Consider the following 12,687-nt stretch of genomic DNA (forward strand, 5'->3'; position numbering starts at 1 on the left):
TTCAGAATTTGCCAAGACAGGCACCCAGACGTTCATGCGTGCTAAGTGCAGCTCCCTTATCCTTATCAGTCCTGTATCTAAATATATTTATCTTTCAACTAGTGGTGGTACCATTCAGGCTGCATTCAAATTCTCTTTATTTCCAAATAAGTCATTGTCTCCCTAGCCAAACTGGGAGGAAGTCTGGAATCCATCCATTTGGCAAATTTAGTTATTCGCTCTGTGAAGTTGCTCAGGTCAACATACTTCCTTAGCCTTTCTTTTGTTCCTTCCCTCTTCCCTCTCACAGGCTTCTCAGGCTCCTGTGGGCTTTCCTTAAAAAGAGGAAAAGCTCATTATGGAATTCGTTCGGAGGCTATCGCGACCACTCATCCTACTTAGACAGAGGGCTTTGTCTTTCGTAGAAGGCCTACGGGGAAAGGTCCTTAGCCCTAAGAAATGAATCTCAAATGGCAAGCTTGAAAGATCAACGTGAGGCCTGTGAAGTGACTTGGGGCTAATTGGGGCAACCCTAACGTTGCCATGGCATCATGGAAGGAATCAGACTGGCTCAGCGGTCCCACAGATGCGAGCCCAGAGATGTCCCTTATTTCCAAGTGTTGCAGTGTGGTGTCCTCTGGAGTGTGGCTCGGTCATGTACCGACACCCCCCAAGCCCAAGGCCAGGCAATTGGTGTCTGTGGCCAGAGCGCTTGTAATACTTCTGAGAGATCCTTCCAGATGGAAACCGGAAAGCAAAGTAGAAGGATAACACTCACTTTGTCAACTGGACTTCTGTTCTTGGAAATACTGTCTGGTAGTCACACATTTAAATGGCCTCTCATTTTGACAAGAAACGGGTAATGTAAAATCCATATAGCCTGCCAGCGCTTTTCAGAATGTCTTACCACGAACGAGGAAATAAAATCAAACCCTCATTGCTGTTATGAAAACAAAATCCTCAAATACGTTTAGAAAATGAGTCACTCACATAAGAGACTCTTAAAAACTGAGAACAAACTGAGGGTTGATGGGGGGTGGGAGGGAGGGGAGGGTGGGTGATGGGTATTGAGGAGGGCACCTTTTGGGATGAGCACTGGGTGTTGTATGGAAACCAATTTGACAATAAATTTCATATATTGAAAAAAAAAATAAAAGCATGCAAAGTATCCAATGGAAAAAAAAAAAGAAAATGAGTCACTCAGAAATCGGGCAACGTGACGCTTGGATAGCTTACACAAAGTGGAGAGCTCAGAGCTCGCACATTATTCCTTCTGAGAAGCAGAATGCATCTTCCTGTACGATGTGCTTTTCTTACCTACATCATCCCCTGAACCATCTAAGCAGGTACATCACATTGAGAAACCTTTGAAAAGACGCGGACTTGGTTCAGAGGCATCTCGATTTAGGGGAGTCAGGAGGACCTGGGTGCTCACACCGGTGCTGACATGCACAACACTACCTTGGAAGAGTCACGGCTTCGCTGGGCTGTTTGGAGAAGAACCACACTACGTGTGCGAAAGCACATGGTATGGCATCCAGGATGAACAAAGCTTCCAGTGTTCTTTCCCTCCTCACCTGCTTACCCAACTTCAGCCAGACAGAGCTCAGGTGCGTGTGAGAGCATGAGCGTGGAAATGAAAATAACCTCAAGCCAGAATGAAATGAGAGATCAGGCCAGGTTTTAGCAGAGGTCACTTTCGTTTTTAAGAACAACTAACTTTTTATTGGCAACTCAACATGGGCAGGCTGAAAACCAAGGTTTTCACATCCAGGTTGTGTTTCCAAGTGTCCTAATAATTGCAAGAATTTTAAAATTTTGCCTCCACATCCCCAGTCCCACCCACCTCCACTCACACTCGCTCACATACTCCCCCACGAAAAGACCTACCAGTCATGCCTCTGCTGGCCCTGATCTCAGCAGGCATGGAACTAAAAAGTAAACATGTGTTGGGTTCACTTCATTGTGGCCCTTCAAATACCCAGGGGATGAAGCTTAAAACAAACGACAGGAGCCAGAGTACATTTTGTGATAACTTTTTTTTCTTCTCTTTAGAAAAAAAAAAAAAAAAAAAAAAAAGTACAAAAAAAAAAGCTAAGAGCCAACATGAAAGTGTCAAGAAAACATTCTGATAGGTCCAGACAAGGGAGTTCCTTCTCTGAAAGGAGTTACACGTTAGTTATTACCATGCTAGAAAAATGAGATGCAGTTAAAATTCTAGAACAATTAAAAGCCACAAAGCCAAGCTGTTGCTCTGCGGCTCTAGGTTGTAGATGCTCCGATACCCTTTCTGTAAAATAATACTGTGCAAACTGTAAAATATTCATTTTCATAGAAAGTCCATACAATATGATATACAAAACTGTTGAGTTGACAGGGGAGACTGGTACTGGTTTCTTTTTGGAAAGAGGTCTGCAGTGTTACCTCCCAGTGCAAGGACATGATTCCAGAAAGATTTTGAGTTTTTTTTAGATGGGAGAAGACTTTATCTAGGAGAGAACCATATAACCCCAATAGCCCTCAAATCCAGGAGTCTCTGCCACTTTTTTATGTAAGTAAGTGACTTCACTAATATAGTACTTTAACTTAGAATACAAAACAGGTTAAGAGACAAGAACACAAAGTTCTTTGTGAAAGGAATGTTTCTTTCTGCCCAACTGATTTTGAGATTTACCATTAACCAACATTGCCCTCCCTGCAACTCAAAAGTTAATTTTCATTAAACTTTAAAAGCTCTGGAGGAGGCAGCAAGTGCAGTAATAAAGGGGTAAGGTGAATTGTTACATTAATTTTATTTCCGTGCCTATAAAACTGAGAAAAGAAGGTCTGTGTACAAATATCACAAAACAACATCAATCATTGAATCAATGTGGTTCTTCAATGCGCACTGGAACAAGAAGAAAGTTTTGTTGGTGTAAAATTCTGGCATAAATATATTAAAGCTGACAAAAAAAATCAGGGCAAGCTACATCACTTCCTCATACAAAAAAATGTACAAAACATTAGCTTCTAACTAGATAAACATAATACTTGTCTTCACAGTTTGACATCAAGTAACTGTGTGTCTTGAAGTATCGAATTGGAGGGTGATAAAAAAAAAACAGCTTGTGACACATCAGCTGTCTCAGGTGACTTCGGTCATGGAGGCAGAGTGATTCTGTAAAGACAAGCAGGTGTAATCTCAGAGTCGGGCTGATTGACTCGTGCACACTCACTCTTCCCTGGCTGTGCCCTTGCTCTCGTCTCCTGACTTCATACAGGCTGTTCCCTCTCCCTGAAATGCTTTTCCAGGGCCTCACAAATTATCACTGTTTCTATTAAATCTTCCCTGATTTTTCAACCAAAAATAAAATAATTTCTGCACCTAAACTTGGTCTCTATAAAGCTGTCTTGTATCATACTTAATCATATTTTAATAGAAACATTTAAGGATCTCAAAGTAACTTCAGCTGCATTCCACATTTTTAATGTGGTATTTTAATATCAAACGGTTCTGAGTTTTGAAAATTTTCTGTATGATTTATTCTTTGAGTCATGAGCTATAAAGAAATGAGTTTAATATTTTCAAATGTACAGGGTTGTTTTAGGTATAGATATCTATTTTTTTCCTAAAGAATGTAACCTGTGTGATATTGATCCTTTACAATTTCTTGAGACTTTTATGGGATTTATTTTCATAATGTTTCATATGTTTTGAGGATTGTATGTAATGCACATTAGATCTTACTAATCATCTATATTTTCACTATATTTTATTTGCTTATTAATTAGAGAGAAATGTGTTACAATCCATACTATGATTGCAGCTTTGTCCCCTTTTCCTCGTAATTCTATCGTTTTGAGCATTTATGGCTTGTTTATATAACCCCTACCTCTTGTTTACATAACTTCTATATACAGGTCCCAACATTTCCTCTTTTGTTTGAACTTAAACCCCCCAGTCCATGGGGTTGGGAAATGACTTAGGAAACTGTGGCTTTAGATCTGATTATTATTGGTTTCTTGATTCCTGTTTATGTTTAAAATACTAGAGATTCATATATTCTTGAGAGCTCTACTACAAATTTTAGAAACTAAGTATTTTGTTTTTCAATGTACTTTTTATCTGTCATGTTTGTGAAAACTAGAGCTTGATGCATTTCTTGCCATAATGTGAAAAATGACTTTTCCTTTATGTCTTCACTTTTATAATATGCTTCCTTTTTGAAAAAAAAATGTTGGGTCAATGCTTTGTTAATTTACATGCTTATAAGATTCCATTTCAGAGTAAGCAGTAAAGATAAAGTAATTCAATAGGCTAGGATAACTAAATGGGTGACTTTGGGCAGACTTCTTTAACTTTCCAAGTCTTGTCTTCTATTTATGATATGATGTCTACAATATCACTAGTTTCAAATCAAGGGGGCCCTTAGAATTCCTCTGGGAATATTTTCTGAACTATAAATATTCTTTTACCTCATGATTGTTGGATTAGAACCTCCTGGGGTAAGGTTCTAGGCACCTGGGTCTCAACACCCATTAGATTCTTTTTCTGCTAAAGAAAAAAAGGTCTCCCCTTCTTCCCAAATCTGGAGACATTGAGAGACTTTACACCACACCCAGAGTGAGTTCATACAATCCTTTCATTTCTAACTTCCTTTTGTTAATATAAACTGTGTTTGACAAGTGCACAGTTGCTCAACACCAAGGGCGTGGAGAAGCAGAGCACAGCTCCAAGCTGGTCTCCTTAGGGTCACAATAACTCTGTGGGATCCTAGAACAGGGTGTCTATGAGATTACAAGAACTCTACAGGACCACAAAATTATGCTTTGGAAACCTGACCATTTTTGTTTTGTTTGGATTCTATAATTACTTACTTTTTGGTTTTTATTTAGTACTTGGGAAAGATTTTAGAAAATGAACCCTGTCTTAATCAACTATGCTAAAGGAATCACGGAAGACAAATATTCAAATTTGAGTTGATTTTCAGAAAGGAATAAAAAGCACTGTAACTCCATGTGGTAAAAGGGAAAGGTGTCTCAGGAGGAAGGAAAGGAGGGTGACCAGGTCCCCTCTCCAGCCAGACAGTCTTCTCCTTGAGGTTTTTTAACATTTATTCATTTTTGAGAGACAGAGACAGAGCATGAGTGGGGAAGGGGCAGAAAGAGAGGGCGACACAGAATCTGAAACAGGCTCCAGGCTCTGAGTTGTCAGCACAGAGCCCGACGCGGGGCTCGAACTCACAAACTGCGAGATCCTGACCTGAGTCGAAGTCGGACACTCAGCCGACTGAGACACCCAGGCGCCCCAACTCCTTGAGGTCTTTTGAACAGTGGGATAGATTTCGCACGTATGAATAGATGCTCTGAAGAGAAGTTCCTATTTTCTCTCAGATTCCAAAAGATCTTCTCCCTGGGAAGATGGTTCTATCCCAGATATTACAAAGGAGTCAGCTTCTAATAGCAACCACAGCTGTTGGAGTTGACTAGGGAGTCCTTGCCCACAGGAGAAACCACAGGGCAGATTTCTTTTGGAAGAACTGTAGCTCAGTTCAAATACAGTATCCCTTACCGCATGTTTCCATTTAATGCTAAATTGCAGACTTCAGAATGGAATTTCTCTTGAATGAAATGCCAGGCCCTATGGTATAGTACAGCAGGCGGGGCCTTTGGAATTAGATGGGTCTGTTTTAATTTTAACTGGGTGACCTTGGGCATGTTTCTTAAAATCTTTGTATTTTACTTAACTTACCTACAAAATGGAATTTATAACAATTGCAGGATTATTGTGAGGACTGAATGTGATGGCTTGCAATAAATGCTAATTTTCTTTTCTTGACCCAACAAGTAAAGGGTATAATCATCCTAACTGCCCACATGAAAACATTTTAAATAAAGGTGGATGCTTTGTAACTTGAGTCTTCTATAGTTGGTGTGGAAGGCATCACTTGAGAAGTCAACTTTCTAACCAGCGTCCTGTAGCTTCTCTTTGACTAGCCTGCAAAAGTCCTGTTCACTGTTTCTTATTAATTTCTGTCTTCTGTGGGGGTTCAGATAGTGACTATTGTCTGATTTTTGGTTCTTGCTTTTGTCTAAAGTCTCTAGTTCAGGTTTTGTTTCTGGCTTGCCTCTGCCCCTGTCAAACATTCATTTCATGCCTCACGAATGCCAGGAAATATGGAGAGTAAATAAGACATGGTTCATAGGGTTCAGATCCTCAAGGTCTCCAAGCTCTTGGCAGAGGCAGATATGAAGGGGCATTATTGGCATTAATTGTGCAGGACAATCACACAAGGGTCCATGAGGTCCTTAGGCCCAAGCCTATTATTCAGAAATGGCCTCGTATCCAGATGGAACGATACACATGGAAACAAAGATACATGGGCAGATTGAAGGAAGTTCAACTGCTGCTCGTAGTGAATCATAATATATATTTTAAAGAGAATCTTTCATTCCCTCTTGTGGAAGAGCAGATTTTGAAATTCTGTTTGGCACTTCATATTTCAATGTAAGTGGAATCCCCCCAAATACGACCTAGATGTCTCTATGACCTTTGTGGTCACTATCAATGGTCCTGAGGGAGAAGAGAGAGAGGTCTGGAGAAGGCTTCCAACAGAGGGTAGTGCTTGAGTGGTGTTTGGCGGAAGGATGGGGTCCAAAGTCGAGGTCCTTAAATTGGGGCATTTAAGGCAAAGTAGAGAGCATTTAAAAGAAGACAGAGACTCCCATGTTTGTGGAACTCAGTAGCTATTTGTTTGCTTTTAAAACTCACCTTTGTCTTCAGTTGCTTCACCTCAAAAGTAGAGGAAACCACTCTGATCTTATCAGGTACAGAAACATAATTAGATAGGGAAGACCAGAGAAAGTCTATCTCACCATTTCATTACAAGGGATCATGATTTAGCTCCTTTATCACTCAAGCTGCATCGATAGGCTGTATATAAATAAACCAGCAATAGATTTTTTAGTAGGTTACTTTTTTTTTTTTACATTTATTTATTTTTGAGAAACAGAGTGAGACAAAACGTGAGCCGGGGAGGGGCAGAGAGAGAAGGAGACACAGAATCTGAAGCAGGCTCTAGGCTCTGAGCAAGCGGTCAGCACAGAGCCTGATGCGGGGCTCGAACCCACAAGCTGTGAGATCATGACCTGAGCCGAAGTCGACGCTCAACTGACTGAGCCACTCAGGTGCCCCTTAGTATGTTACTTCTTAATTAAATCAAGTCAAAACGTTCACCTTAATACAGGTTGGGGGAAAAACAAACAAAATACTCGGCTCTGGGTTTAATGGAGAGGCCTAGTTTTCCCAAGATGGAAATAGCTTTAGTGTTTTGTTTTTCTTGTTAGTAAAATTAGAAAGACTTCACTAAATGTGAAAAGAAATAGGAGAGTTCATCTCAGATACCGGATAGTTAATAATCTTTAATAAGGGAAAATATTTTATACTATATTGATAATTCCAGTGGGAAGTGATTTGCTTTTCCCTTGTACTATCTATGAAAATGGTTTTGTAAGGATATAAACATAAACACGATTCAAGATGAATAGATTATTACAGGAAAACATTTTCGTGGGACTCAGCCTGGCCTGACAGTAGAACCCTGTTTTGTTATTGGTTATCTCCTTCTCTGCTTAGAGAACCACTCATCTCAGCTCTCCTGCTTGCTAGCTATGTGGCCTCAGGCAAGTTCGGTGAACATCGCTATCTTCATATTCCTATTAAATTTTTTTAACGTTTATTTATTTTTGAAGGAGAGAGAGAGAGAGAGAGAGAGAGAGTGCGAGCAGGGGAAGGGGCAGAGAGAGAGCGAGGGAGACACAGAATCCGAAGCAGGCTCCAAGCTCTGAGCTGTCAGCACAGAGCCCAAAGTGGGGCTTGAACCCACGAACCGTGAGATCATGACCTGAGCTGAAGTTGGACGCTTGACTGAGCCCACCAGGCACCCCCATATTCCTATGTTTTAATCTGTGCAGTGGGACTTTCCTATCGATTCAATAGGTTTTCGTTCAAATAAGAATGTAGTTGTAAAGCACCTAGCAACTGTCCCAGGCAAAAACAAGTGTTTGATACTATCTCTCGAGGCTGCTTTCACTTGGCGAATCTTCTGCATGGCATTTCCTGTCTTCTCAGACAGAATACACTTCTTTTTCTTCATTTGGATTCACAAAGCACCTTGGGAACCTCTGATTCAGTATGCCATATTATGACTACTCACTTATATCCACCTTCCTGATTATCTGTGAGTTATTCAAGGACAAGGACTGTGCAGCTAATCATTTTCTGTATCTCTGACATGAACCAAGGCCCTGATGTAAATAAGTGAGTATGGTTGCATTAAAATTTTTTGATTGTGGTCATCAAAATAGATGCAAAAGGACACTTAGTAACCTTTTTAATGTTTGTTTGTTTTTTTTAATGTGCTTGCAGCTTACATCTATTGCTGAATGTAACAAAACCTTTCTCTTTCTAAATATTGTCCTAGTCACTAAACCAGATTGGCCTCCCACATAACTGGTCCAAATTTCATAAATGTGGTATTACATAGTAGGTCAACGTGTCTTAAAGCAGCTGGGGTTTAAGTTAGACATTACTAAGAACTTCCTGAGGATTCATGATTGCCACGCCCCAGAATAAATACAGGACTATTGAGAGAAGATTGAAGTTCTTGAAGCCTTTACCTCAGATTTGATTAGTGTTGAGTGGATTCAGTGGTATCCTGCTTCCAGTAGAGGAATGGATTAGCTGACCTCCCAAGATAACCGGCCTTGAGCCTGTGGGTTTGGTTTGCTAAAACCACTTTACTGTACCTGTGCGCTTAAGGTTTCCAGAGGGCTTTCTATCCTTGGGAAAGCCATTAGGGGCACTCCACGGGGATCCTCGGGTTTGGATTTGGAAGGAGATCCTTGTGTTCCTTTAAAGTTATGGACCACACACATTCCCTGCAGGATGAGGGGAAAAAAGACTGGAGTCAGACTAGAGCCATCTATGCCTGGGCACCTCTGAGGATGGCAGGCCTTTCCCCCTAGAACATCACTGCCATAGTGACTGTCTTCTTTTGAGCCAGTGGGTCATAGGGGCCATGCAAAGACCTCGGGCATAGTTTAGGGTGTCTACTGAACATGTCTAGGGGCTGATGAAGCATCTGACTGATTACCACTGGCCATGTGGTTATCAATCCACCCCACTAAGCCTGTTTCCTCACCTGTGAATGGAAATAACAACACCTATCTCACAGATCTGAAATGATTAAAAGACACAACGAATGTAAATCATCTTATAACAGCAGCATAATTTATTGAGGGCCACTCTGTGTCTGGCATGGTCCTGAGGACTTCACCTTCCTTCATTTAACCCACTCAGCAATCTTACAAGGGAGGGACTATTATCATACTCAACTTGGGTAAGGAGGCACAGAGAAGTTAGATGATTTGCCCAAGGTCACACAGAGATTTCAACTCCACAGCCCCTTAATCATACCACTCTACTCTTTTGCCTCTTAACAAGCGCCACACATATAGCAAATGATCCATGCTAACGAGTCTTTCACTCCTAAGACGACCCTCCCTAAATTATGTGACTACTGTTTGCTTGAGATTAAATAACTCAAAATAGTGGCACTTTTGCTTTATTGCTTCCATGAAAATACTTTCCCTCTAAACGACTGCTCACTTTTCTTACTGAGGCCCTCCTTCATAACTGAGTCTGTTTTTACCATCTTCTCTGCTTCTTTTGCCCTCGTAGAGTTTATCTGTCTTTTTCCACTGTCTTCATTGTTCTGCATCTTTGTTTCTATACCCAGTATCTTTGAATCTTTCCTGTCACTCTTCAAACCCTGCAGAACATTTATATAAATATTCTCTACTTGGCTTTCTTCCACCTCACTCTCCAGCTCTGCTTAAATCCCCTCGATTCAGGAAATGGGGGAACTGGGAAACATAGGAACTCTGAAGTTGGAAAGACCCAGGTCAGATTTATAGCTTATTGGCTGGGTGGCCATTGAGTAAGTTATTTATCTTTGAGCCCCATTTTCTTCATCTGTAAAATGAGGATGAGAATAGTGTTAGGGTTGTCCTAGGAGCACATGATTTGGTGTATATACAGATTAGGGCACGTAGTAATTGCTCAACTAATCACCAACCCCTGCCCTGGCTGCTTTAATCTTCACAATAATGCATATGTGCTCTAAAGTATGCTCCTGGTCTCACAGAGTCTTCTCTTCCTGTCTTCCTGTCCAAGTCTCCACTTTGGGAGGCTTCCAGTCTCTTCGAAGACATCTTTCCCCTCCCATTTCCAAGCTCAGTGTGTGTGCGCATGTGAAGTGTGCACATGTGCACATGCAGACAACAGGAAGAGCATGGGGTCTGTCTCTGCCAGGGTAATTCAGCAACAGTTCTGGGTCTTACATAAAGACCATTTGTGGAAAACAAAATTGGACATTTGCCATCAACTGGGAAGGCAAGAACAGAGCAAATAATAACTAAGTGGTAGGAAACAGGGCTGCAAGTTAGTGAGAGAAAGGAAGATTAATACTAAGGCAGAATTTGTACATGTGGCCTTAGAAAATGCAAAGGATGTCACAGATTTCATCCTATAAAGACCTCATGAAATACCTCGGGACAGTCTGTACCGTTCTTCGTCTCTAGCTGGGGATGTTGGTCCCGGGACTGATGGACAGCAAAATTTTTTGGCTTTTGAGCCTGAGCCTTCACTGATGGACTATTGATCTGTCTTTGAAAACCCGCTCTTCTCTTGAAGTCACCCGTGCCCTTTCCAAACTCTTTTAAAAGCAATCATTGGGAAATATCTCCTATGAGAGATCAACACCTCAGGATCATTCAGCACCGCTTTTCCTGCAGCTTCACACAGACAATTTGCATTGAAGTCCTTCATCTTTCACTTTAGAAAGAAAGCCTGGATCCATTTCAAATAATTTGGAATTAAAATGGAGTTTCCCCATTTCCATGGGGAGATCAGTGTTTTGAGCAACTGGGAGCATTTCCTGTATCTCAGCAGGTAAAAATGTTGGAAACTCTGAGTTAGAAGTTAGGAGAGGCATAGGTGTATTTAGTGTGTTGGGAAGGGCAAGGAGGAAGGCTAGGACAAGGAAGAGTCATCTATGTATAATGCCAGTCTCTATGGGTGCTTTGGACCAGGATAGGCAGAATGGGAGGAGGGACATCCGGACTGTGATGGCTATTGTCTTTTAGGGGAAGCTTGCTGAATATTATTAGGGGATTCATTTCATGCACAACATAGGACTCTCCAGTCCCAGTGATTTACTGTAAATCCTTCCAGGTATACTTTAAATCCCTGAAGAGTATTTACAAACTGTACCTCTGTGGTATGCCCTAGTGATAAAATACTACACAGCAAGAAAGATAAATGAATTATTGAGACATGCTACAATGGATGGATCTCAAAATAATGTCAGGTGAAAGACGGCCAAGAAAATGAATATACACTATATAGTTCCATTCATATGAAATCCTAGAAAAGGCAAACTAATATAGAGTGTTGGAGAGATCAGTGGTTTCTTGGGAATGAGGGGAATGGATGAGGGAGAGAAAGATATATGTATGTCAAAATTTATCAAATTGTACACTTCATGTGGCATCTATTATCTGCCTATTATAGTTCAATAAAACTGTAAAAAGACAAAAATAAAAATTAACCTCTTCTCTTCCAGTCCAACTAAGATTAAGAAATTTCCTAGTTGAGCAGGTGGTGAGGCCCCCATCTATTTGAAGAACTAAAATCATCAGAAAAGTAAAGATATGGAGAAAACTGTATCAGCCAAAACTCTTCTCCAGAAAGATTATTATATGTGGTTGAGAAGCCACTTATAGTGGAAATAAGCTGAGAGCCAAGTGTAGGTGAGAGCAGAAGCCTTCTAAAAAGCCTGGGAGTGGCTACAGGAGTGTTTTCATACTGCAGAGTGGGATATGCAAGTCTGGGCCAGAGCAGAGTTTCTGAGGGTGGGGGAGAAGGGGCTGTCTGCTTCCACCCAGGCTCTTTGTTTTCTGTTCTTCCCTCCTTAGTTTCTGCTCTCGATACATTCTGAACAGATATTTAAAAAACATTGCTTTAAAAATAAAATAAAGAACACTGCTTTGAAGGTACGCCAAATTACTAGTCTGCTGGACCCCAGTCCACAGCCCAGTGTTGAAGGAAGCAGAGCAAGCCGTCCTCCACAGGCATTTGTCTTTCTGACCCCTTGGGGGAACATGCAGTCAGATTTCTGAAAGAAAGGGTGCTTTAGAAGTCATTTTTGTAGCAAAAGGATGCATAATACTTGGAAGAAAGGCGCAACTCACAAGGCTGGGGCAGGAGGAACACGGACTTACACTGTGAAGTCTGGCTAACCTGACACCCTTGCAGAGGGCACGAGAGGGAAAAAGGTAGAAAGAGGGAAGCTAACCTACCAGAAACAGGGCTACAGCAGTGCCCAGGATGAAGCCCGCAATCACGTCGGAGCAGTGGTTCCGATACTCAGAGACCCGATTAAGGCCTGTCAGGAAGGCTGTGCAGAGGGTCCCAAGGCACAGCACTGGTTTAGCCAGCCGACTGCTCTTTGTCTTGATTGTGCTTGTGATGTACATCTGGAACAGGACAGAGACCAGCAAGTGACAGGCAGCCTCCTTGTGCGGTGCAAACACATACATGCACAGACGTGCACCAGCACATGCAACAGGGGCCGCGCCCAAGTGGCCACACTGACTAGTTGAACA

General features: G+C 41.5%; 1 protein-coding gene across 10 annotated transcripts in view; it reads right to left on the minus strand.

Annotated features, from left to right (window-relative positions):
• Window positions 1-1,999: 1,999 nt before the first annotated feature.
• Window positions 2,000-12,687, minus strand: part of PLPPR1 (phospholipid phosphatase related 1) — a 590,773-nt gene continuing 580,085 nt past the window's right edge. For all 10 annotated transcript variants that reach the window (XM_027039558.2, XM_053204867.1, XM_053204866.1 and 7 more), the window contains 3 exons: window positions 12,382-12,558; window positions 8,767-8,898; window positions 2,000-3,136 (listed from right to left, as the gene is read on the minus strand). In XM_027039558.2, coding sequence (XP_026895359.1) covers window positions 3,104-3,136; window positions 8,767-8,898; window positions 12,382-12,558 — 342 coding nt within the window. In that variant the 3' untranslated portion in view covers window positions 2,000-3,103. The remainder of the gene's footprint in view (window positions 3,137-8,766; window positions 8,899-12,381; window positions 12,559-12,687) is intronic.

The sequence above is a fragment of the Acinonyx jubatus genome, chromosome D4 (assembly GCF_027475565.1).
Source record: "Acinonyx jubatus isolate Ajub_Pintada_27869175 chromosome D4, VMU_Ajub_asm_v1.0, whole genome shotgun sequence".
NCBI lineage: Eukaryota > Metazoa > Chordata > Mammalia > Carnivora > Felidae > Acinonyx > Acinonyx jubatus.